Genomic DNA, 27461 nt, shown 5'->3' on the forward strand with positions numbered 1-27461 from the left:
AAGTTTCTGCAATGCAGAATTTCATCGTTTTTTTATTTTGTTATAATTGTAGATTGATATAATTTATTGACTTTTAACCTTATCTAGAAATAGGCGTTATGTATGATCAATAAAAAGAAAGAAAAATAATATTTTCCTGTAGATCTTAATTTAAAAAAAAAATTAATAGAGAAAATAATTTATAAAAAATATTATTATAAAATTAATAATATTTTATTATTATTTTAACTAATAGATAAATAATATAATGTGAGAATAAATTTTAAGTAAAATAATCAAATATAAAATTATGTAATATTATGTAAATTTTATATTTAGATTTTCGTAATCCAAGGAGAATGCTCGGCAGTGAATTGACATGCAGTGTGTCTATAACTAGTTAAACTTAAATTGAACCCATCTTGCCAAATAGAACTTTTTCTAGACTTCGAGTATCATCCGCAATTGGTTAGGTTGTGTTTGAATGTTGAAGTGAGTTAAATTGAGTTGAATTGAGACGATAAAATATTATTAAAATATTATTTTTTAATATTATTATTATTTTAAAATTTAAAAAAGTTGAATTATTTATTATATTTTATATTGAGATTTGAAAAAATTACAATGATGAGTTAAGATGAATTTATGTTTCAAACAAAGCCTTAAAAGTTATTTTTCCCACTTTAAAATGATGGAAAATAATAAAATTATTACCTTCTTATTACTTATTTATTACTTTATATTTATTTTTTTATTTTTTTATTTAGTGGTTAAAGAAATGACTAGTAGTAAGTTTATATAATATTTGTCCGCACAAAAAGAGTCAGGCGTGGAGATCCCCGGCATAGACTGCGGAAAACCAGAGCAGATAATCGTAGGGAAACCGGATCCGAAAGTCAGAAGAGTGCTTGTTCTATTGCAATGGGGGAGATAGTGGGTTTATGGTTGTGAAAGCAAGAACTTTATGAGACAAGAAAAATAAATGCAATTGCCGGACACGACATGGACTTTGGTGAAAGTGTGACATGACCTTGCGCACAAAAGTCACCATCTCAAAGCTTTCCTGGCAAGAGCAAACAATACTCTTTTATATATACACACGCATATAAGATTTCGTTAATGTCGTTTTGGTAATGATTTTATTTTATTTTTTTAACCAAAAAACAAAAAAACAAAAAAAACAAAAACGGCATCGTTTTTGGAGAGGTGGGTATTTTAGCGTCCCCCTCCCTCGTAATCACTTCTCCCTCTCCCCCTCTATTTTTCCACCCTGAGCTCTCTCTTCTCTCTGACGTGCGCTGCTGCCTTCCCTCCCTCTGGTAGTCGGCACGGTCGGTGTTTGCATCTTCTCTCTTTCCCCTTTGGTGGCACAGACCCGCTGTGAGAGTTTGACTCGAACAATATTAGGGATTATTTGAAAATAGATCTCATTTCAAAATTTTCATCTCATCTCATCTCCTTACTAAACATAATTCAAATACAATTTTTTCAAACTAATAATCATTACAACTTTTCTAAATTTTTAAATAAAAAATAATTCAACTTTTTCAAATCCTCAAACAAAAATAATATTATAAAACTATATTATAACAATTTTTAACTTTATAATAGTTTTTATTCAACATTTTCTCTATCATTTTTCAAAATAAAAAAAATACTCAACTCAAACTATCTCATTACTATTCACGAATTATCTTCATTCTTATTACTATTTATAAAATTATCATCTCATCTCACTCTCCAAATGAGCTCCGTTTCTTTTTCCTCGTATCCTCAAATTTTTGGATGTTTTCGGTTTTTTCCTTTTGCTAGTTTTGGTTTTCGATATGTAGTGTAGTGGATTTGAGATGGTTTTGTAAATTTGCTGTGGATTTGAATTTTTTATGTGTTTTTTCAGCTAGGGGCAACCCCGTCCTGTAGGGTGCGAGTAGAACTCCTAAATTTGTCCTCAATTTTAATTTTAAGGTCTAATGCCGCAGACTATGGCAGATTATGCATAGCAGCTCTCTTTACCAGAGAAAATTTACATCAGTACACAGAGAATGGCACCAAAAAAAAAAAAAAAAAAAAAAATATGAAAGAAGTTAACTCCGAGTTCAAATGTTAAAGAGCATCCAAATGTCAAGCAGTCAGAAAATATGTACAAGCATCTCTTAGAGCCCAACAGATAAATATATATATAGAAACATCTCTTCTAGGAACTCGAATCACAAAAGCTAACTGTTTCTACTGTACATTATTCATTCGCTCCTCTGTGTTTGCTGCTTGTCCACTAATTTTGGGAGTTCATGGTACCGAAACCATGAAAGGTAGACAAGCATCCGAGCCACGCTGAGAACCATGCTGCCATTCATCAGAACACTTGTTCAGTGCCTCGTTGGAGTAAAGACCAATAGAATACATCACCTCAGAAACAACTGACACTTATTGAATGACTTTTCCTTACAAGGAATCCACCAAGAGTATAATGACTTTGTAAAAGATATTACCTATCAGAAAGAAATTACGTTTGTAAAAGATATTGAAGAACCAAAAGAAAATTTCCCCTTAGCATGTCAACAACTCCATGCCAACATAGGGCATCTCTTTTCCTTTTCTTTCTTTTTCCCCCTAAATAAGTAGCCAACATAGGGCATCTATAGGAAACAACTTAATCTATTATGGAATAGCCAATCATTCTAAATTTCGGGTTTTAAACCCATGAATAATGCTAACAGGGCCTCGAAACACTCTACACGGCCACAAGAAATATCATAACAAACATATGACTACAAAATCAACAAATACTAATTTCTTAGCTGAACCGTTGACCACAGTTGACAACATTGAATTGAGGTTTCAATCCCAGTCAACAATCTTGAAAATGCACAAGGAAGCTCAAAAGGGAACATAAACTGATATTTAAATTAAGCACAGCAAAACAGACACCAATGACTAATTAAAGATATGAAACAGCACAGAGAGACATATATAATAAAACACCAATTCATTTAGGGTTTTCCTCTGCCATAAAAGAGGGACATAACTAATAATACAGATATTTTCTGTGAAAAAAAAGAGATGACCACCCCGCCGAGCGGGGGGTGGGGGTGTTTGAGGGGCGAAGAGAAAAAAATAAATTTTTGGGCATACAAAGATTCTTAAATTACAAACATAACAAAATTAACTTTTTGCTACCCAGCTGCACAGGGGCTGGTGCCTCATTTAACAAGTCATTTCTTCTTGATCATGAAAACTTGGTTTGCCTCATTGCAAGTATTGGAAGCACAATAACACTTGCCGTTTGGGGCAGGGGCAGCAACCATGTTAAATAGATGTTTTCCTTCTTGTTCAGCAGCAATAAACCCATAGTATTTTCAGGAAGTGATGGATTGAACTCATATTAGACATATACAAGACAAAATAGAACAAGTAATATCACTCTGCAGAATCCTTGATATTTGACAAAACAACGAGTCTCGTTTGCATTCAAAACCCATCTCAATTCATCTCATCTCATCATTACAACTTTTTCAAATTTCCACACAAAATATAATAAACAATTCAATTTTTTCAAATCTCAAAACAACTTTCCCAAATTCCCACACAAAATATAATAAATAATTCAACTTTTATTATACTATTCACAAACCATCTCAACCCATCTCAACTCATCGCTGAATCCAAACCACTCCATTGCACAATATGAGAATGGTGCTTAAAGGTGTTACAACTTACAATATATCAATGCTTAGCATCACAGTTAGGTTCAGATTTAATTAATATTTGAAGTAAAAAAAAAAAAAGGAATTTCTTTATAAGTAAATTTAATTAAAGTAATTATACAATTTTATCGCATCTCGTGGACAAAATTGTACTGGCATGAATTACTTATAAAAAATGTAATGGCATGAATTTCATTTTGTACATGATATGGGTCATCTGAACAAAGCTTTGTATGAGGGGCTTCACCTTTCCAGGACAAAACAATGAATTAACTGGATAAAATGGACAAACAAATCTATAGTAATAAAATTTGTTTTAGGGTATATATCTTGTTGGTAGGAGGCAAGGTAGAGAACAAGTGGAGCTGTGGAGGGTCTAGGAATTCGAAGGAGCCCCTGCAGGTTTTTTAAATATGTAGAGTAAGAAAATATTCAATATTAGAACATGGTGAAGAAGGATAAATGAGTTGCCTAAAATGAAGGAGAAGACTAACAGGTGGGCTGCAAGAGCAGCATAATCACTTAAATCCCAAAAAATAGCCTTTCTAGTTTATACGTTCTTCTCATGCAAGGAAAGGGAAAAATAATATGCTCATTCCAAAAATAAATAAATAAAATGACTCAATTTCCAATTAAAGGACAAAATTAAATGCAGATTTTAATGCTATTGCTTTTTGACAGCCCTAATCTGCTACCTCTATGAGAGCATTGTGAATGCTTTCTTTAGCTCTAGTGGTACAGTTCTATGTGTAATGGGCATGCCTGAAGATTGATATTTTAAGGTCTAAGTCAGAGTTGTTTATTGATGACAAGACAAACTTACTATCTACGTAGTATCAAATTAACAAACACAAACTCTGCAATCACGCACACGTCAGATAGGAGAACTAACAATACTTTACAACTAGCAGATGAAGTAGACATTAAAAAGGAAATTGTAGTCCGTAGGAAATTACCAAGAGCTTTCAAGCCATCAAAATAGAACGGATAAAGGAAAGCAAAACATACCTCTTCAATTAGAAAGAAGGTTGCAAGTGAAACCATCGCAAACAAGTTTGTTTACTGCATCCCTGAACTTGGTGTAATCCTCGAATGTATTGTAGACTTGATAGGAGATCCGTGCGTACCCAGTTATCATGCCAACCTCACCATCTTTTGGTGCCCGGTAGTATATTGGCACTTCAACACCGAAATTCTCCCTCAAATGTGCCCTTAACTTTAAAGTGTCCGAATCACTTGAGATTGCCAAAGAAGCCGGCAACCCAACCATGATCATGCTTGCGCACATCTCCGGAGGACACCCGAGATTGGTCCCCCACGCTTCGGCCAACATCTGCCCCATCTCCACAGCATTATCATGATTCCTCTTCTTGATCCCTTCTATACCGCCTTCAAACCTATTAACAAAGTCCAAAGCTTTTGGAACTACCAATTGTGCACTGTAGTCCCTGGTCCCAATCCAAGCACTTTCCACGGCCAACCCACTTCCATACTCATGAGACACGACAGGATGATGCAAGTCCAAGCATTTGGACGAGCTCCTACTATACAAAAAAGCAATGGAAGGTGGGCAAAAGAACCATTTGTGCAAGTTGCTCGTATAGAAATCGGCCCCAATGTCTTGCATATCAACATCAGTGCACCCAATCGCATGGGCCGCGTCCACAAAAACCTGGTCAACACCTTCTTCCCTACAAATTTTAACCAGTTCCTTCACAGGGATCACCACGCAAGGCATGGAAGTGATATGATCAATCACAGCCAACCTAATTTTCCTCCCGTTCTCTTTCCCTCTCTCTAATGCCTTCCTAAACTCATGGATAATCTCATCGTTGGAATTAACAGGAAAAGGCATTTGTACCTCGATGACGCACCCACCTGCGCGCGTGACATATGCCTCGATGGATTTCTTGACTGCACCGTAGGCGTAGTGAAGCATAATCGCGACATCACCTTTCTCGAAACGGCCCTCAGCGAAGGCCCAGGCGGTACGTTGGAGGACGATGGCGGCAGCAGTGGTGGCGTTGTCGACGATGGAGACTTCGTCGACGTGGCGAGCATTGATGAGTTGTTTGATGACAGTCCTGGATTTTAGAATCCCCTCCTTGAGGCAATTGAAGTAGAAGTAGTCGGGTTGGCGGAGAAATTCAAGCTGTAGGACCTGTTGGGCCTTGATAACGGAGGTCGGACAGCAACCGAAACTGCCGTTATTCATGCGGGCGACGGAGGGATCATGGTGGCAGAATTCCGATTGGATTTCAGAGGGAGTGATGAGGGAAGTGGAAGAAAGTTTGGGTTTTTTGGGAAGGTGGTGGATATGGGAGTCACCGTTGAGATGGTTGGAGGCCATGGTGCGCAGGGTTATGGTTAGGGTTCGCAGAGGATTAGAGGAGTGTGAGCAACAGAGAGCATGGGTAGAGAGAGAGAGAGGGATTGCCAGAGGCAGCAAAGCTGCAAAATAGATCGGTACGAGGACAACTGGGAACCATGGAAGGTCCCCAGACTAAGGTCTCCGCAATCGTGCAATCTGACAAAAGTGGACCATTCGATTGAAACCAATGGTGGAGATCTTACCACGTAATCAATTCGGTTGAGGTTTCTTCCTACATCAGTTATCCGCTTCAAAATGCCTCCTTTTACGACTTTATTGATTTTTCCAAGTTTCTTGACCCTCGACGGATTACGGGATTAGAAAGTGAGAAAGACGGAGCAAATGTTCCTCGTCCTCCTCAAAGCAATCGAAAATCGTCGATACTTCTCTCAGCCACCCTATATTTTCAGTCACATTCACGACCATGCTTGATTATCTCATTTTCCCCGTCAACTTGCACTTTATTTGGAAGGAAAAAGCATTCAGCCGGATAGCTATCAAACCCATTTTTGCACCAAGCCAATAGACGAATGACATGTAAGCATTCTAGAAAAAATTTTCATGAACTCGCGTGCATGCAAGACCGGCTCTTTTCTTCTAAAATTTTCCTTCCTCCCAATCGTTCTCCCTCCTTCCCCCATCTCTGCACGTCGTTTTCCAACTCAGAAAAATCACCTCCCTCCACGACGCACGATGACTCACAAACTCATTGTCTGGGTATTTTTTGACCATTGTCTGGGTATTGTTTCTTTCTAATTTCTTTGGCTACCTAATCTTTATGTTGCTGATACCATTGGAAACTATTTAAGAACTGACAAATTTCTATCGTAGATGGGTGGCTAATGTAGATGTTCTATATTAAGTAAGTAATGGTGGTACAGGTGTATATTGAAAGTTCAATTTAATTCTCTGTTTCTGAATGGTAATCCACCTGTACATTTTTAGTCTTGTTTATTTTGAAGTGGAACATCGTCGGAGTTACGTAAAAACTTCATAAATAGAATTTAAGTTGGAAATTCTTCTTTAAAGTTCATTTCAACACACCAACTATGCATATAAAAGTTTGTCTTTTCTTTTCCTTTTGCCCCTTTTTGAATGTGAACAAATAATTGTAGGTGATCTAGAGAGCGTTTCCAAGACTTGGATGAGTAATGCATATAGTTTTGGGATGGTAATTTGGGAGATGGTGTCTGGTCAGGTAGCTTATGTTGCATATTCACCGGTGCAAGCATCGGTCAGGATTGCTGCTTGTCTTAGACCAAAGATCCCCAAGGACTGCCAAAAGTTCTGAGATCTTTGATGACAAAATGTTGGAATGGTATCCCTTCAAAGCGCCCTCAATTTTCTGATATTCTATCGATATTGCTGAGGCCAAACTGCAGTAGCAGCAAACAATAATAGGTTAACATCTTTATATTTTTTTGTGGGACCTCATCTGTTGGGTGCTAGTTCATGTAAAACAACCCTTGACCTTGGATTAGCAGTTGCCATGCACGAATATAGATCCATGAAGTTATACAAAAGAAATGAAGATACAATTATCATTTTTGTTGCCGATGCAGACCTACATCTTTATCATATTCTTAACAGGAAAAAAAAAAGCAGAAGAAAGCCTAGAGGGAGTTTATGAGTCGTTATGTGTCGTGGAGGGATGTGATTTTTCTAAGAAGCCAAACGATGTGCAGAGATGGGAGAGGGAGGGAGAACGATTCGGAGGGAGGAAGATTTCAGAAGAAAAGAGCCGGTCTTGCATGCATGCTAGTTCATGAAAATTTTTCCTAGAATGCCTACGTGTCATTCATCTATTGGCTGGTGCAAAAATGAGTTTGATACCCATTTGGCTGGAAGCTTTTTCCTATTTGGAACTCAGACAAGTTTTTTAAGACTTGTTTTGCTTTTGTTTGAAACATATCTTCTTATGGGTCTGGTTGTATTTGGAAATAAGGGAAAGAAATAGAAATGTCAATATAAATGAAATAGAGATGAAATTGATGGAATATTATTGAATAATATTGAAAATGACCGTAAATGATAAGGGGTTTTCGAGGAACCCTAGCCTCCAATATTCATGCCAAATTCATACATGATATTCAATGACTATTTCTTTCTTTTATTCTCTCATATATTCTCTCTTGTCTATTACTAACAACTTTTTGGCATACATTGACGTGACATTCCCCAAATAACAAAATACAAATATAAAATAAACTTATTGCATATTCCTATTGACAGTAATCAAAATGGCACGTTCTAATTAGGACTCCTTTAAATGGTGCGCTCCAAAAGGGTCTCATGTGCTACTGCTGCATTTTCTCTCTTTATTGAATTATTCTCCCTACCAAAAATGACCTCATTCGACTTAAGGCTTCTTACTTCAGTTCAAGACCCAACTCCTTCTCTCCTCTGTCGAGCCTTCATGAAGTCATAACAAACAGCCCCCCTCCCCCCAAAAAAAGTTAAAGAACCTTGCCCACAAGGTGTTGGTAGAGTTCCTGGAGTTTCCAAAGGGGCTCCCAGGTATTGTTGTCCGTCGTGGCTCTTGCCCATTTGATGAGGACTTCAGTGATGGCGCGATGACCATGAAACTTGACACAGTGGTCCACAATGCACTCAGGTTCTGGTTGAATCTCACCGTTCGCATTGACTGGCGGCAGAGTGGGAATCAAGTGGATCTGGTCCCTTAATTTCTTTTTGAGGCATAATATGTGAAACACCGGGTGGATCTGAGAGGAGTGTGGTGAATCAAGGCGGTAAGCCACCGCATTGAGCCGTTGGATCACTTGGAATGGCCCGTAAAATCTCAGTAAAAGCTTGAGATTGTGATGAGGTGCTATAGATTTCTGCCGTTATGGTTGAAGATGGAGGTAAATCCAGTCTCCAATCTTGAATTCTCGTTCTGTTCTTCTTATATCTGCATATAATTTCATATGTTATTGAGTAAAGTTGAGATTTTCCTTCAATAATTGCTTGATCTGTTCTCTGGTTCGTAAAAGGTGGTCCACAGAGTCGTTATTTACTATGCCTAGAATGTAAGGTGTGTGAGCCTTGGGGGTGAACAACCGTATAGGGCTTCAAAAGGAGAGACCTTTGTAGATGTATGGTAGGAACTATTGTACCACCATTCTGCCATAGATAGCCATTGAGTCCAAGTCCTTGGTTTATCCCCCTGTGTAGTACCTGAGATAACACTCCAGTGTTTTATTTAATGCCTCGGTCTGACCATTAGTTTGGGAATGGTAGGCTGAACTATAGTTCAGTGCAAACGCCTGTAAAGTGAACAAAAAGTTCCAGAATGAACTCAAAAAAAGAGGATCTCAATCAAAGATGATAACTTTAGGGAAGCCATGCAATTTGAATACCTGGTCTAGATATACCCTTGCCACCTCAACAACAGTGTAAGGATGTGATAATGTAATACCCGAGTCCTACTATGTAGGTCCTTATGTCATTTTATTAATTCGTTAAGTTAAATATTTTGAGATAAATATTTTTATTACTTTTAATTATTTTATTTTAAGATGAGTATGCTTTATTTTTAAAATATGATTTATTAAAATAAATCAAGGGTATTATTTTTAGATTTTGAAATATTTTTCCTTAAGCCCTTTAATTTCATTCATTTAGGAAATGACTCAATTATTCTATACCATTGGATTGGTAGGTGAAAAGTAATTTTGAGTTGAATGGATCTTCACCATCCATTTGATCACTTGTGATGGAAGGAGGAAACAAAGACCAATAAGTCCTTGCCTTTCCTCCAAACTTATGGTGAAAGCTACACAAAAACGTAAGAAATTAAAACCAATTTTCCCTTAGTCCCCTTAACCCGTCAGCTACACTTAGGAAAAGAAAGAAAAAGTTTCATTTTCTTCTTCAAGCTAAAGCCGAACCTCTTTTCTCCTCCTCTCTTTTGTTCTTCAAGAAACCAAACTCCTCTCATCTCCTTCAAGCCAAGCATCAATTTTTCCTTCTTCTCAAAAGAAAAATAGCAAGGTAAGAGCACCCTCAACCTTCTCCCTTGTGTATTTTGAAACTTAGCCATGGTTTAATCAAGTGAGTTTTTCTCTTGTTGACTATTGATGCTTCGGTTTTAGACTTCCAGACAAGGGATTAGTGTGCCCTCTATTTTCCTAGGCTGAACCTACCTTCCTCTTCACCATTTTCGTGTTTTGGGAAGGATTTACCCAAAGGTAAAAATCCTAATTTGACTCATTTGATTTTAGTGTGATTTTGGAGGCCAATTAAGTTGTTTTAGCTTGTGTTTTGGTGCAGTTAAATTCCTATATTGCAAATAAATATGTATGTCTTGTTTTTGGCCCAAACCGAATGGTATTATAGTTGTTTTGCTATATATTTTCTTATATTTCGAAAATACTATGTTGTTATTAAACTTGGTTTAATAATAGGTGATGATTAAAGTGATTTTAAATTATATATATTGGTATCATGTGCCTTGTATTGAGATTTGGTTGGTAATCTATTTTTAGGATGCTAGAGGTTTGGTTTAAAGATTTTGTTTGGTTTTATAATTTTATATCTTGTTTTTGAAAGGTATTAAGTGAGTAAAACTTGAGTTTGAGTGTTTTAAAGTTTTAAAGTTTCTTAATGGGTAACTTTGTCATACTTTATGCTACTTTAATTTTAATGGGAGGTTTTATCTAAACTAATTAAATGTTTCTTATGTGAATAGGTCATAGCTTAGTTAGTTTAAATATAAGAGATTATTTGAGCATGATGTATTATGATATGCAAAATTGTCCAAGTACCCCTAAGCCTATGTCATGCCATGTCTTAATGTAAAAATAGCCCATTTATGTTGTCCCTCATTTGGGTTAAATTCTACCTAACTTAAGAATCTAAAATATTGATAAGCTTACCTTTTTATAATGAGGGACCACAAGTTGATTTAAAGGGGCATGTTTCCTAAGCTTATTTAGCCTACTTGAGATGCCTAAATCTATTTTAAAGCCTATTGTTGAGAATTTCTAGATTTTATCTCCTAGTGTCCATAACCTAAAGTGAGCTTGAACTAAAAAAACCTTGCTTGAAGCTTATGAATTCGTAACTACTTTTCATGTAAGCTTTTAAAATAGTATTTTCATGGACAACTAGCATGTCTTAATATTTAAGTGATTTCTTTTGTAAGTCGAGGTGAGGAGTAGTCATTTGGGTTAATGTTAAGCATAGAAGATACGTTAGATTGTAATACCGTGGCTTTCTCTTTTAAAATGAGGACTAAAGAATATTGTATAAGTATTAACACGCTTATGCTATTTATTTGAATATGAATATTGATGATGGAAGTATCGAGGAGCATAGAGGTAAGTAGTTATGATCATGCTTCTTACACCAAGTTCTCTTTATAAAAGAATGCCTCTCTCTTATTGCAAAGGTTCTTCTAAAGAAAAGAATAAATGAATAAGTATGTACAAGCCCTTTCTTGATAGCTCCTGTTGAGCAACGTATCGATTATAATTATGTATATGTGTATAAGGTAATACATGCATGAAATGTTCTAAATCATGAGATTTTCATACATGCTTTCTCAACAAACTTATTGATTATTCCTATTTGTAGTATATCATGAAAATGTATCTTGTTCATAAAAATGTATGTACATTGAATTAAGAAAGATGATGAAAATGTTTTGATTACAAACGAAAGGAAATGAATGTCTTATGCCTTATGCTTTAAGCGATGCTTAAATGACTCAAAGAAAATGTTTTAAAATGTCCCTATGAATTGATGCTTTAAGTGACGCGAAGAAAGTGTTTTAAAATGTCCATATGAACTGATGTTAAAATGTCCCTATGAACTGATGTTTTATGGATGCCATGAAAGATGATATTCAAGCTCATGCTTTTAGAATGATGTTTTTTTTTTTTCATGAATGCACTATTGAATGAAAATACGATGTTTAAGTTCATGTTTTTAAATGACATTTTCCATGAATGAACTGTTAAATGATGAAAATGACTGAAATGAATGAAAGAAAGGACTGAATGAATGAATGTCTTATTGTATGAAAATACGTAATGGTCATATAAATGAAAAGGGTACCAAAGGAATGGGCAGATTGTAATGCCGGGTAAGTAGTACTAGTAGTGCACCCAGTGCTGCCCCCTGACTGGAAAGGGATTCCCAACCTGTGCCCATGGGCAGAATCGAGGTCCAAATGAAAACCGTTAACCTTAACACACGAGGCGTAATAATGTGTACCGGTCAGAGAAAGTGAAACATGAAAGCATGCTTATTTCTTAAAATGTTTATACATGAAAGCACAGTTATTTCTTAAATGTTTATGCATGAAAGTATGGCTTATTCTTTAAACTGTTATGCATGAAAGCATTGTCAAGATTAGCAAAATGTTTATGTATGTTTGTTTTCAAAAGAAAAGAATATATGCTTAGTATGCTCATTGCATGGTATACTACTTACTGAGTATTTGACTCACTTTTGTTTTAAATGTTTTAAATGTCCAAGTAAGGATGAAAAGGCTGGGGAGCAAGGTATTATTGCAGAGAGAGACAGACGCTTAGGGTATTCCCTAACTAGAATAGTTATGTTTATGGATGATGAGTTATGTTTATGGGTGTTGCTTTTATGTTGGGACGAAATCTCTTCTTAATTAGAACAGTTATGTTTTTATGAACGTATGATGAACTCTGAGAGTCTTTTATAGATGAATGTTTAAATAGAACGTTTATCAGATGTTCCCTTTATTAAATTAGAAATTTAGAGTACACGTGTATCATGTTCATGCCGATCGCGTGTTATCTGAAAAAGAAAAGAATGAAAGAAAAGGACATGTATGTACGTTGCGATCCCGCCTTTCCCGAGGCGGGGTTGTGACATATAAGGCTATAAAATGTCCATATTTGGTCAAACAATCAATAACTATTAAGATCACATTAGCCCCTTGAGACAAGAGCAAAACCTCAATGATATCAAGAGATATTTCCTCCCAAGCCTGTTCTGGAATGAGAATGGATTGTAAGAGCCCAATAAGAGGGTTGGTTTCACATTTATTCATTTGGCAGGTGTTGCACTCCCTCACCATCCTTCTAATATCCCTTTTTATCCCCTTCCAATAAAAATCTCGTTTTGCCTTTTGGTATGTCTTTAGATACCCTGAGTGATCAACTTGGAGGTTGTCATGTATGTATTGGAGAGTTTTCTGTTTAAATTGTGCATTAGGGTTTATGACAAATCTCTCTCTCTTAAGTATGAGACCCTGTTGCAAAGAGTAGCCCTTAGGAACACCCTAATTTGTTTGGAGTCTAGACAACAACTCCTTCATTTTTGGTGACGTAGAATAACTCATCTTGAGTTCATCTATCCTGATGGGGGTGGGAAATGATATGATAGCTACAACTACCTCCTGACTTTCCAGATTGTCATTTTTTTCTAGAAAGAGCATATGCCACTTTGTTGTCCCTCCCTTTTTTATACTCAATCTTAAAACCATAGCCCATTAACTTAGTTAACCACTTTTATTGAGCCACAGTCCATTCTTTCTGCTCCAATAAGAACTTTAGAGCTTGTTGGTCCGTCTTAATAACAAAGGACTACCCTAAGAGATACGATTTCCATTTCTGCATAGCCATGACTAAAACTAGTAGTTCTTTCTCATAAGTTGACAATGAGAGAGCCCTACCCTTCAAAGCCTTGCTTAAAAAGGCAATAGGCTGGCTTGCTTGCATGAGAACTATACCTAGCCCAATCCCACTCGCATCGCATTCAATTGTAAAGGGCTGATTAAAATCAAGGAGTCATAGAACTGGGGGTTGTGTCACAACAGACTTAAATTTGTGAAAGGCTTCTGCAGTTGCCTCATTCCATGAAAATGCATTGTTTCTCAACAATTCAGTTATGGGTGCAGCAATGATCTCGTAGTTACAAATAAACTTCTTGTAGTATCCGGTTAAGCCTAGGAAACCCCACAAGGACTTGGTATTTGATGGGACTAGCAAATCAAGCATGGAGGCCACCTTGTTTGGGTCGGCCTTCACCCCTTCTACAGTCACTATATGGCCCAAATATTCAACCTCCCTCACTCCAAAACTGCATTTAGATAACTTAGCATATAGTTGGTTTTTTCACGGCACATTCATAACCTGCCTGAGATGGCTTAAATGCTCTTCCTCCCCTTTACCATATACTAGAATATAATAATAATAATAATAATAAATAAAAAAACTAATACAAATCTCCTGAGGAATGTCTTAAAGATGTCATTTATTAACTCCTGATACGTAGAAAGTGCATCACCAAGAACTCATAGGGGACCTCATGAGTTCTAAAAGTAGTTATGAATATGTCTTCCTGCACAATTCTAATTTGGTGATATTCAGACCATAGGTCTAGCTTAGAAAAAATCACAGCCCCATGCAATCATCTAGAAGCTCGTCAATAACGAGAATGAGAAATTTATCCTTAACCGTTTCCTGATTAAAGGCCCTATAATCCATGCAAAGGCACAAACTACCATATGCCTTGTGGACTAATATCATCAGGGATGAAAATGGGCTAGAACTAGGCCTTAACACCCTTGTTTTCAACAACTCAGTCACAATCTTCTCAATCTCAGATTTTTTATAATAAGAATATCGATAAGGTCGAGTTGAGATTGGAAGGGTTCCCTCTTTTAGCACTACTCTGTGATCCTGGTGTTGTTTGGGTGGTAACCCAGTAGGTTCTTCAAAAACCTTGTTAAATTCCTTGAGTAAAAGCTGCATTTTAGGACATAATTACTATTGTGTTTTCTGAGTAGAAGTAGAAATTAACTGTAATAAGAGTCCTTTGCCCTTACTGACACTGTCCAACAAGAACTTCTTTCCACCCTCAAAGATAGAGCTACTTGGCTTCATTCCCAACAATTGGATTTGTTTATCATCTAATGTAAATTTCATTGACAGTTTAGAGAAGTCCCAAATAATGGGTCCTAAGGTGGCCAACCACTGGACTCCTAACACAGCATCACAACCACCCAAAGGAAGTAGGTAATAAGATGGATGGAAAGAATTACCTTGAATTTTGGTGGTGACTTTTCGACAAAGTCCCCCACTATGAATTGTATCCGCATTTGCCACCTTGACTAACAACTCCATTGTTGGTTCTATACATAAGCCTGTTCTCCTGCTTATAGAGGGGTCTAAGAAATTGTGGGTGCTACCCGAGTCCACCAAAATCACCAACCTCTCTCCCCCACTTTGACCATGGAATTTCATAGTATTTGAAATAGGAGTTCCCGTAATTGCATTAATAGAAATCTTAGGTCCCCCTTGGACAGTAGGTAACACACTTCCTTCCTCAGAATCCTTAGAATCATAAGAAACCTCATTTGACTTCTCATCTTCCCCTTCATCATACCCTTGCAACATACACACTTTGGGGCTTTTACATATATGGGAGGGGTTCCATTTCTCTTCACAATAGTAACATAACTCCTTTTTTTCTCTTCTCATCCATCTGTGTAGAGAAAACTCTCTTGGTAGGGGCTGCATGTTTAAGGGCTTGGTTTTGACCTTCACCAGAGTTTAACCGTTGACCACCACTAGATGATGATGAGTTGCATTTCACTATTTTCCTTGTACTGACCAGATATTATTCTTGTATTTTTGCAAGGCCAAATGCAGCACTCAAGTTCACCGAATTAAACATACGGAGTGGGAGGCAGATCTCATCTTTGAGACCATTAAGAAAGCAGCTCAACTTATGAGTGTCTGAGAGCTCCTTAAGCCTGTTTGAAAGGGCTATAAATTGACCTTTGTAAATTGCTACTATTGAAGTTTGCTTTAGCCTTGTGATTGCTTCCTTGGGGTCATCGTAAGTGGTGGTTCCAAATCACATTTGGAGGGCTTGAATGAAGGTCTGCCAACGTAAACTATCTAGTATCCGTTGCATCTTGGAACCAAATTAGTGCCTCTCCATCCATGTGATATGATGCTATGAGCAATCTTTGAGCTGGAGGTGTTTGATGAAAGTCAAAATAGTAAGATGTCTTAAAGGTCCATCCCGCTAGCTATGCACCATCAAAATGTAAAAAATCCAGTTTGATTCCTCTCTGCCCATGCCTCTAATGGTCAAAGTTTTCTTGTTCGAATTCTACAGGTGGTTCACGGTGAGGTACTAGGTTCTGGGTAGTAGCCATAGAACGGATCATATTATTCATTTCGTTCTGGGTAACAACCATAGTACGCATCTACTCTCTAATCTCCTGGATGCTCTGCTCATGTAACTCAACTTGCCTCTGTATTCCCTCTTGTTGTTACTTGGATTGGGTGCCCTCAACCACTAGAATCGGTGTCTCTAGATACCAATTGTTATGGGTCTGGTTGTATTTAGAAATAAGGGAAGGAAATAGAAATGAAACAGAGATGAAATTGTTGGAATATTACTGAATAATACTGAAAATGACTATAAATGATAAGGGGTTTTCGAGGAACCCTAGCCTCCAGTGTTCATGCCAAGTTCATACAAGATATTCGTTGACTATTTCTTCCTTTCATTCTCTCATATATTCCTTATGTCTATCACTAACATCTTTCTGACATACACTAACGTGGCATTCCCCAAATAATAGAATGCAAACATAAAATAAACCTACTGCATATTCCTACTGACAGTAATAAAAAAGACATTCTAATTAGGGCTCCTTTAAACGGTGCGTTCCAAAAAGGACTCATGTGCTACTGCCGCGTGCATTTTGTCTCTTTATTCTCCCTGCCAAAAACAAACTCGTTCAACTTAAGGCTTCTTACTTCAGTTCAAGACCCAACTCCTTCTCTCCTCTGTGGAAGCATTCACCAAGTCATAACATATCTCGTAGCATTTTCAACCAATTTTATTTCATTCGGATTTGTTTTGTAACAATCCGAGAGCTTGCACTTCTTTTAACTAATTCTATTTTCCAGGAATTGGCTTGCTTGGGTATGTCTACTTGTACATCAAAAAAAGTCTCACAGCATGGTTTAGATGACGCAGTTGCAAAACTAAAAGCTCAAGGTTTATTATGTTATGGAAAAGGCTTGGCTTCAGGTTTTTGTTCTTTTCAACCCATATAAGATATTGTCGTAATTACAGTGTTAAGAGGAAATGAAGATAGAAGCACACTGAGTGTTCGATGGAATGCCTCACTTGAATTCTATCGCTTGTAGAAATAATAACTTGACATTGATGCTGGGTTAAATCAGATACCTACTACTATTTGTGCTATAACAAATACCAGTACGAATTTGAAGAGTTTCTTTGTATGAAATTGTGAAATGAACAAGGTCGGGACATGCATGTGTCCAAACGCATCTTTTTAAACAAAGTTTTGGATGCATTGGTTAATTCTTAGGGATCAGTCGATCATAATGATAAAAAGACTAATATACTGAATTATATAATTTTTAGAGTAAAATTTTCTTTGGATGAACTATATTTTCCATTTCTTATACAGACATTTTGTCATTTAGATTTTTAAATACCACCAACTTTAATTTTGCTTGTTTTGGACGTGTTTCATTGCTTATCACCCTCGATCTCTTGTAACCAAAGGATAAAAGGCACTGGGGCAGAGAAGGGGAGCCTCTGATGCTTAAGTTAGTAATTGTCGGAGTAATCTCTAGGCCAAATCATTCTTTGAGTATTTTACGTACTTGCCCCCTATAAATAATCCTCTCGCCCTTTCTTATCCCTTGGGTTTAACTATCTTATCTATCTTTTGAAACTTGAATCTCAGTCTTTTAGAATTATCTATTTGTTTTGAGTGGATAAATATCCTTAACCTAGTCGGGATAATCGACGAGAGCCTTCCTTATTAGTTTAGCTTAGACCCTATCGAGTTAGATGGGTATTTAGGCTTCATACGCCTTGCTGGGCTGTGGAGGGCCGAGCCCATGTCAACACCCCACAATCCGTTGGGGGTATTTAGACCCTTCTAGTTACCCCGCGAAGTCTCTTAGCATATTATGTCAAGGGACTTTAATTTCAAGCGTTCTGAGGTTCTCAATGTTCGCGATACAAGTCTCAAGTAAACGCTAATCTGTCTTAAATGAATGGTTAGTGTGGTTCGCCTCGATTTTAATCGAATCAACAAAAATGAGTTCAACTTATCTGGAAACCCCTTACTCGTCTTGGTTAGCTGGGTGATCTTATCAGGTGGAGGCAGGAGTGATGCTCAACCACCTTACTGACTAGAGAAAGGCGGGAGATATGCTTGACTGCTCAATTTTTGGCAAGAAGGTGTGGCAGGAGTGATGCTCGACCGCGTAACCTTACTGATTGGAGAAAGGCGGGAGAGATGCTCAGGTTATGAAAATAAAAAACCTCCGTAAAAGTAACAGTTAATCAAAACGGTTTTAGCCTTGTGAAAACAATGGTAAGAATTTAAACATAAAACTTCCTTAGATGCTCAGCATTTCATGGATGCGGTAATTCATGTCCCGCCGTATCTTTTAGGCGATAGGTTCCCTGTCAGTTGGTCCCTGTAACCAAATACGGTCTTTCCCACCTTAGTCCTAGCTTTCCTTCTTCTGCCATGATTACTTCTTGTCCCTCATTTTTGCTTCCGTTATAAGAACTGTTAGTGGAGGTGGCGAGAAGACTTCCTCTCCATTTTCTCGCAGCTCTACCATTTTTACATCTCGCTCTCCCATTTTCGACTCTTGTACGTAACACTCTCGAGCGAGTACTTGCTCTCTACGTACATGGCCAACTTCTGATGGCGTTAGGAACTTCATTTTTAAGTGAAAAGTGGATGTAACCGCCTTCAAAGCACTCAACGTTAGTCGACCTATTATGACATTGTAGGATGATTGAGTTCTGACCACTAGGAACTCAGTCATATTGGTGGCAATGCAAGGGTCAGTTCCTACTAACACCAGTAGTGTGATGGACCCCATTGGTTGAACCGCGTCCCTTGTAAATCCTTTCACCATGGTTGGTGCCGGGCAAAGTTGGCTGACATTTAATCCCATCTTTATAAAAGCATCCCAAAATAAAATGTCTGACGAGCTCTCGTTGTCTATCAATATTCTTCTTGTCATAGAATTTGCGACCTGCATTGTCACAACTATCGTGTCATCATGCAGGTATACCACCCCCTAGAATCCTCTTCGCTAAAGAAGATTGGGGGTGAGTTATGCATCCGGGCCAGCTTCACAGGCCTCTTTACATTGTAAATTTCTTTGTACCTTGCTTGTCTTGCATAAGCCTTTCTCCCCAATGAGGTTGGTCCACCTCCCGCATATCCACCAGTTATAGTATGGATTTCTCCTAGAGGCGGTCTCCGACTATCTACTTCTTGCCTAGACTGCCCGTTTCTTGGTTCTTGTGACCTTCTTGCCCTTTTAAGGGATCCCCTCTTTAGGCTTCTACTTCGTCTATCCTCGTGCTCTTGTTTCTTGTCATTCCAGTGTCGTGGTGGTAATATGCTCTCAGCCACAGTACGCTCCAGCTCTCCATTTCCTTTCAATTCCTCGATTTTTTGTTTGAACGTATGGCAATCCTCAGTTCGATGGTCATTCGCCTTGTGGTACGTGCAGTACCTTTACTGTCATTGCCTGCGATCCTCATCTTGCCTATTACTTTTTGTTTTGCCCTGGTCATGTGCACTGGAATAGTGATCGTGACCACTATTATACCTCCCACATTCTCGCCTTTTGTCGTACTGATTTTTCCTCAACTTCTAGATATTTTCTTGAATATGGCCCTCCCTTGATGCATTCTCCTCTTTTCGCCCCAATCAGGTAGTGAGGGCGATCAATGTATCCTCAGCATTCACAAAGTCGTTCGCCCGATCCATAAATTCTCATAAGGTGGATGAGATTTTCCTTGCTAGCTTAGCCATAAAGGGACTCCTCGGCCATATTCCCCAAGTAATGCAGCCAACATGATTTTCTTATCCTGGTCATCTGCCATCATTCTCTCTTTATTGAATCGTTCCAAGTATGCTTTCAAACTCTTGTTTTCCCTCTGTTTTATTGTTAATAAGTAAGCCGCCGGTCTCCTCCTCCACCAACTGGCCATAAATTGGACAATGAACTGTCTGTTGAGTTCTTCAAAATTTTCAATGGAGCCTGGTTGCAACGCCCCAAACCATCCTCTAGCCGTTCCCTTTAGTGTTAAAGGAAAAGCTCTGTATGCAATCTCTCATAGGAACCCATGGAGAGTCATATGGGCCTTGAAAGTCTCCAAATGATCCACCGGATCCTTGGAGCCATCGTACATGTCTATCGATGGGACTTTGAACTTTTGTGGAAGCGAGACTGCCATGATCTCTAAGGTGTAGGGTAAGTTGGTGCCAGTTAACAACTGATCAACCGTTGAGGATGTGTTTATCTTTTTGGTCATTTCTTCATACTTATCCATCAGGCTGCGTAAATCATGGTGTATTTTCTTCATGTCTTCTTCCTCCTGATGACCTTTACTGGTGCCAGCACTGTCTGCCTCAGTCTCATCTCTGTCAGGTTGATTGGGTGTTGCATCTTCTCCCGACGGCCTATTCCGAGCCTTGAGGGCCTCGTTCTCCTTTTGCAACGAGTCTACTTCTGAGGTGAGTTTCTTCACTATTTCTTCCATTTCTGCTAGTCTTTCCTTCATATTTATTGAAGTATCTTCCTGAACTCTAGTTGCTTGAGACCGAGTAGTGATGGGCATGTGAAAAGCATGCCGATTTGTAAGATATATTAGATCTCACAGACAACGTCAATTGTTTTGGACGTGTTTCACCGCTCATCACCCTTGATCTCTTGCAACCAAATGATAAAAGGCACCGGGGCGGAGAAGTGGAGCCTCTGATGCTTAAGTCAGTAATTATCAGAGTAATCTCTATACCAAATCATTTCTTGAGTATTTTACGTACCTGCCCCCTTTAAATAATCCTCTCACCCTTTTTATCCCTTGGGTTTAATCACTTTATCTATCATTTGAAACTTAAATCTCAGTCTTTTAGAGTTATCTATTTGTTTTGAGTGAATAAATATCCTTAACCGTGCCAAGACAATGGGCGGGAGCCTTCCTTATCAGTTTAGCTCAGACCTTATCGGGTTAGATGGGTATTTAGGCTTCATACGCCTTGTTGGGCTATGGAGGGTCGAGCCCATGTCAACACCCCGCGATCTATTGGGGGTATTTAGACCCTTCCATTACTATTTTCTTAAACATCCATTCTCTCATAAATTAAATCATTTTTAAGCTTCGATAAATTAAAATTTGAAGTCTTTGAATTCAATCTTTAAATAATTATTTATTTTATTTACATAATTATTTGTTGTTGTAGAAGTTGGTTTTTTCTTATCTAAAAATAAAATTAATAATTCTTCTCCTAGTACATTTCCTTTTTTATCCCAAATAAATTACATATTCTCCTTCCTTAAGGTTTTATGTTTCTGGTGGTCCAATTTGGTTGCAGTAAGGTTGCGTTTGGATGTTGAGATGAATTAAATTATGAATAGTCATATTTTGCAGGTTCCATTGATATGAATTTAACTTTTTAAAGTTGATATAAGTTTAATTTTTTAGGTTGAAACGTATGAAGTAAGTTGAGATAAATTTAACTTTTTTATGAAGAATTAAAAAAATAGTGAATCTCATTAATAATTGATTTGAGATAAATATTGATTTGAGATAAATTGAATTGAATTTGGTTCAACAACCAAATAGTTTTTCCTAGGGTGCTTTTATTTTTTACCCAACTTGAGGTTCGAAAGTTTAATAATTTTCTGACTTAAATATTTTGAGCGGTGCTACTCTGCTGCATGAGTAGCACCGGCAGAGTAGCACCGCTCATTGTTACCACTTATTGCTTTTGTAACCTTTTTTTTTTTTTATTCGCATTTTTTAAATATTTTTAAAAAATAAAAAAAATATACATAAAATTATTTCTTTAATCATTAAATACAAAATATTTTTTTTTTTTTTTCAAACACTCAAGTAAAACAGTAAGAATTGGTAGGCATGACAGAATTTTTATACTTTTTACTGTTTAAAAAGAATACAGTTATTAGGCCATCTTGACATGACATCATCCTGTAACCCCACAAAGTTTATTAAAAACAAAAAAAAAAAAGTCATAAAAAAAATTATATTTAAATTAAAAAGACGTATGAAAATATAAAAAAAAAATCTAAAATTTTAAATTGTTTTTGCCCATTTTATATTTATATTTATAATTTATTTTTTAATAAATTACGTGCACTACCTGATAATGTCAATCATCGTAAATTTTGAATGGTTAAATAGCATTATCAGTTGAGTTGAGAAAGAAAACATAGCTGCATAAAATGACCGGTGCACATATCCCACAGTTAATATTTTATTCAATAAGGCCTACATGCAGTGTGCATGTCTATAACTAGTTAAACTAAGGCTTGTTTGAAAATTAAACTAAACTCAATTCATTTTAATTTATTATTATAATTTTTTTAAATTTTAACACAAAATATAATAAATAATTCAACTTTTTTAAATCTCAAAATAATAATAATATTAAAAAATAATATTTTAATAATATTTTATTATTTCAACTCAACACAACACAACACAACACAACACAACATCTAAACACATCCTAAACCCCTAACTTATTATTGCCAAACAGAACTTTTTCTCCGTCGAGTCTCATCCACGATTGACTGAACTACAAGTTATTTTCGCCTAGTCAAATGCTGCATATTAGTCTGCAAAAAAGTCAGGCGCAAGGATACCCGGCATAGACTGCAGTAAACCAGAGAAGAGAATCGTTGAAGATTGCTTGTGCTTTTGCATTGAGGAGATGGTGGTTTATGACCGTGAAAGCAAGAACTTTAGGAGACAAATACTTCAATTTAAGTGTGACAAATACTTGCCCACAAAATTCCCACCAATGTCGTTTCAGTGCCCAAAGCTTTCCTGGGCCCCGGCAAAAGTCAACTCCTGAGTTCAAATGTTAAAGAGCATCCAAATGTCAAGTAGTCAGAAAACATATGCAAATAGCTCTTACAGCCCAACACACTCACACATATATAAACATCTCTACTAGAAACTCAAATCAACAAAAGAAAATGATTTATATACAATATTTTTCACAACACTTTACACGACTATATTTTAAATGAAAGGTATTTTTGTAAAACATCTTATAAAAGTAACTATCCTCATTTTATAACATTGTATGTTGTGCAATGTGTTGTGTGCATATCATTACTCACAAACAATCACAAAAGTTAACTGTTTTTGCTCTCCATTACATTTGACTACAAAAGCAACAAATACTAATTTTCTTAGCTGACAACAGTACTGAGAATTTACATGTTACATTCACAACATTAGAAAGAAGTTTCAATCTCAGTTGGCAGTCTTCAAACTGCACAAGGAAGTTCAAAAGGGGACAGAAACTGATCCTAGTATTTAGGTGCGGTTTGGATAGTGAGATGAGATTAAATAATTTTAGATAAAAGTTAAAAGTTAAATAGAATATTATTAGAATATAATTTTTTAATATTATTATTATTTTGAAATTTGAAAAAGTTGAATTTTTTTATTATATTTTGTATGAAAATTTGAGAAAGTTGTAATGATGAGATGAGATGAAACACTTTCACTATCCAAATGGGGCAGAATAGCAAAACAGACACCAATGGCATAACTAATTAAAGATGGAAAATATTCTAGCCACAAAATGATTACACAAAAATAATCTCACAAACTGATATGGCTTGATGTGATTCGTCAGACTGTAAAGTTAATTTTATTATAAAATAGATCTAACGGATCAGATGAAGCCACATCAATTTGTAAGATTGTTTTTATGTAATTTCTTTGTGAATGTAGCAGTCCTCATTCAAGATACGAGACAGCACAGAGAGAAAAACAATTTAGTTTAGAGTTTACAGACTTAAAAAAGCACTCTAGGAAAAACCATTTGGAAAGATACCAGTAACTAACTACTCTTGCCAGGGAGAAGAATAAATGAGTTTGCCTAAAATGATAAATAAGATTTCAGACTCAAAAAAATATATGGTGACATCAAAATCTAAGAGCATGTTGGAAAGATACTAGTAAAGCAAAGCTAAATGACAAACAACACTTGCCATTTGAAACGGGGCATGCAGGGACCACGTTAAAAAGATATTTTTCTTCTTGTTCAGCAGCAATCAATCCGTGTTTTCAGGAAGCCAGGGATTGAAATAATATTTAAAATATGCAAGACAAAATAGAACAAGTAATATCACTCCATGCAGTCCTTGATATTTGATATAACAACTAATGTCTAATTGCACATTATGATCAGAATGGTGCTTAAAGGTGTTACAGTATCACCACTTATCATCGTTGTTGGGTTCAAATTAAATCAAGGTAATATTTTTTATGAGAAAATATAATTAATGAATTTTTTATAAGTAAATTTAATTTTTTTTCCTGGCACCAGTGTGTCCAAGAACAAAGTCCTAATTAATCTCAAAGATGCACATACCCTCGATAAGGAGTTTCTGGCAAGTGCTCATCAGAAAATTCAAGAAGAAATTATCTCCGTACAGTGGCCCCAAGAAGTTGTTTGTACCGAAGAGGATTCAAACCTTAGACCTGGAGGGAGTATACCACCAAGACCAAGACCCTTACACATTTTCTCGAACATCAATGAAAAAACTGTACTAGTATGAATTCCTGAAAAGTTTTGTACTTGATACGGGCCACCTGAAGAAACATTTGTATGAGGGGGTTCGTTTTTCCATGACATAACAATGAATTAACTAGATAAAATGCACTAGTAAATCTATAGTAATAAAATTTGTTTAAGGGTATATATCTCGTTGGTAGGAGGCAAGGTGGAGAATAAGAAGTGTTGTGGAGGGTCTAGGAATTCGAAGGAGCCCGTGAAGATTTTTTAAATATGGAGAGTAAAAAAATATTCAATAGAAGAATATGGTGGAGAAGGATAAATGAGCTTGCTTAAAAAGAAGGCGAAGTCAAACAGGTGTGCTGCAAGAGCAGCATAATCACTTAAATCCCAAAAAATAGCCTTTGTAGTTTGTATGTGAAGTTCACATACCTGGAAAGGGAAAAACAATATGCTCATTCCAAAAATAAATAAACAAAATGACTCAATTTCCAATTAAACAACAAAATTAAATACAGATTTTAATGCTATTGCTTTTTGACAGCCCTAATCTGCTACTTCTATGAGAACATTATAAATGCTTTCTTTAACTCTGGTGGTACAGTTATACGTGTAATGGGCATACCTAAAGATTGATATTTTTCAGTTTTAACACATACAAACTCTGCATTCACGCACACATCCGATAGGAGAACTAACTGTACTGTACAAAAAGCAAATGAAGTAAACACAAGGAAAGGGAATTGTAGACTATATCAGGGGCTTTCAAGCCATCAAAAATAAAATGGATGAAAGAAAGCAAAACATACCTCTTCAAATAGAAAGAAGATTGCAAGTGAAACCATCACAAACAAGTTTGTTAATTGCATCCCTGAACTTGGTGTAATCCTCGAATTTATTGTAGACTTGATAGGAGATCCGTGCGTACCCAGTTATCACGCCAACCTCACCATCTTTTGGTGCCCGGTAGTATAGTGGCACTTCCACACCAAAATTCTCCCTCAAATGTGCCCTTAACTTTAAAGTGTCCGAATCACTTGAGATTGCCAAAGAAACCGGCAACGCAACCATGATCATGCTTGCGCACATCTCCGGAGGACACCCGAGATTGGTCCCCACGCTTTGGCCAACATCTGCCCCATCTGCACAGCATTATCATGATTCCTCTTCTTGATCCCTTCTATACCGCCTTCGAACCTATTAACAAAGTCCAAAACTTTTGGAACCACCAATTGTGCACTGTAGTCTCTAGTTCCAATCCAAGCACTTTCCACGGCCAACCCATTTCCATACTCATGAGAAACAACAGGGTGATGCAAGTCCAAGCACTTGGGCGAGCTCCTACTATACAAAAAAGCAATGGAAGGTGGGCAAAAGAACCACTTGTGCAAGTTGCTTGTATAGAAATCGGCCCCAATGTCTTGCATATCAACATCAGTGCACCCAATGGCATGGGCCGCGTCCACAAAAACCTGGTCAACACCTTCTTCCCTACAAATCTTGACCAGTTCCTTCACAGGGATCACCACGCACGGCATGGAAGTGATATGATCAATCACAGCCAGCCTAATTTTCCTCCCGTTCTCTTTCCCTCTCTCTAATGCCTTCCTAAACTCATGGATAATTTCATCGTTGGAATTAACAGGAAAGGGCATTTGTACCTCGATGACGCACCCGCCGGCGCGGGTGACATATGCCTCGATGGATTTTTTGACAGCACCGTAGGCGTAGTGAAGCATAATCGCGACGTCACCTTTGTCGAAACGGCCCTCAGCGAAGGCCCAGGCGACACGTTGGAGGACGATGGCGGCAGCGGTGGTGGCGTTGTCGACGATGGAGACCTCGTCGACGTGGCGGGCGTTGATGAGCTGTTTAATGACTGTCCTAGATTTTAGAATCCCCTCCTTGAGGCAGTTGAAGTAGAAGTGGTCGGGTTGGCGGAGAAATTCGAGCTGTAGGACCTGTTGGGCCTTGATAACGGAGGTCGGACAGCAACCGAAACTGCCGTTGTTGATGCGGGCGATGGAGGGATCATGGTGGCAGAATTCCGATTGGATTTCAGAGGGAGTGATGAGGGAAGTGGAAGTGGAAGAGGAAGAAAGTTTGGGTTTTTTGGGGTGGTGGAGGATGTGGGAGTCACCGTTGAGGTGGTTGGAGGCCATGGTGTGTGGGGCTAGGCATAGGGTTCGCAGAGGGTTAGAGGAGTGTGAGCAGCAGTGGGAATGAGGAAAGATAGACAGAGAGAGAGAGGGCAAAATAGGCTGGTACGAGGACAAGTGCGAGCCATGAGAGCTCCACCCAACTCTTAACTCAGTCAATAAACGAGTCATATGGCGCCGTTTCGGATGTACTCGCGGCATGACACGCACGTGGATCTTGGCCTTGCTAAGGTTACACGTGTGTATGCTTAGGATATATGCTCATTTCATGTTGTGTTTTTAATAACTTTTTATAGGTGGTGGGGTTTTACTCTTTTTTTTTTTTTTTCTTTTCTTATGAAATGTTTGTTTTCCCGGAAAGGTCAATGATTTTGCAATAGCATTTGTCCCATCTCTAGTTGGGGAATATTCAAAGATTTATCTCTAACCTAACCCTAATTTATTTATTAATGAAATTAAGTACTTACAAGACCCCACATTATCACTTATTGATGGGATTTTCAAGTTTTTTTTGCCACCATCTGTTCTCTTTTGTGAAGGAGGTATATTCCTCATTCACAAAAGAGAACAAATGGGAGCAAAATTATGAGTGAGGTGACTGTGATTTCCATTAATTTGCAATTGCAAGTTGTAAACTTGCAAGACTCCCACTAGCGTGTAAA

General features: G+C 37.3%; 2 protein-coding genes and 1 long non-coding RNA gene across 5 annotated transcripts; all 3 read right to left on the reverse strand.

Moving 5' to 3' along the window:
- Positions 1 to 35: 35 nt before the first annotated feature.
- On the reverse strand, positions 36 to 22726 carry LOC121259578. Its single transcript, XR_005939602.1, has 4 exons — positions 22626 to 22726; positions 17254 to 17259; positions 7097 to 7101; positions 36 to 70 (listed from the first exon to the last, which is right to left on the reverse strand). It is a non-coding gene; the product is annotated as an uncharacterized LOC121259578 (long non-coding RNA).
- LOC121259577 (probable L-cysteine desulfhydrase, chloroplastic) lies at positions 1961 to 6519 on the reverse strand. 3 transcript variants are annotated; one of them, XM_041161209.1, is made up of 2 exons: positions 4692 to 6518; positions 1961 to 2322 (listed from the first exon to the last, which is right to left on the reverse strand). In XM_041161209.1, exon 1 carries the CDS (start codon positions 6031 to 6033, stop codon positions 4696 to 4698), a length of 1338 nt encoding a protein of 445 aa, XP_041017143.1. In that variant the 5' UTR covers positions 6034 to 6518; the 3' UTR covers positions 1961 to 2322; positions 4692 to 4695. The 3 variants fall into 3 exon arrangements, with proteins under 3 accessions (XP_041017143.1, XP_041017146.1, XP_041017145.1); XM_041161212.1 differs by lacking the exon at positions 1961 to 2322 and adding an exon at positions 3180 to 3301 and having other exon boundaries at positions 4692 to 6519; XM_041161211.1 differs by lacking the exon at positions 1961 to 2322 and adding an exon at positions 3662 to 4079 and having other exon boundaries at positions 4692 to 6519.
- A 44-nt stretch (positions 22727 to 22770) lies between the features above and the next one.
- LOC121259576 (probable L-cysteine desulfhydrase, chloroplastic) lies at positions 22771 to 26935 on the reverse strand. The gene is given in 3 exon segments (XM_041161208.1): positions 22771 to 22939; positions 25450 to 25752; positions 25755 to 26935. Coding segments are annotated over 2 exon segments (1347 nt in total). The 5' UTR covers positions 26803 to 26935; the 3' UTR covers positions 22771 to 22939; positions 25450 to 25453.
- Positions 26936 to 27461: the final 526 nt, after the last annotated feature.

The sequence above is a fragment of the Juglans microcarpa x Juglans regia genome, chromosome 4D (assembly GCF_004785595.1).
Source record: "Juglans microcarpa x Juglans regia isolate MS1-56 chromosome 4D, Jm3101_v1.0, whole genome shotgun sequence".
NCBI lineage: Eukaryota > Viridiplantae > Streptophyta > Magnoliopsida > Fagales > Juglandaceae > Juglans > Juglans microcarpa x Juglans regia.

Excerpts from the sequence above, each read along its gene's own strand:
- LOC121259577 (XM_041161209.1), bottom strand. The coding sequence starts at position 6,033 with ATGGCCTCCAACCATCTCAACGGTGACTCCCATATCCACCACCTTCCC.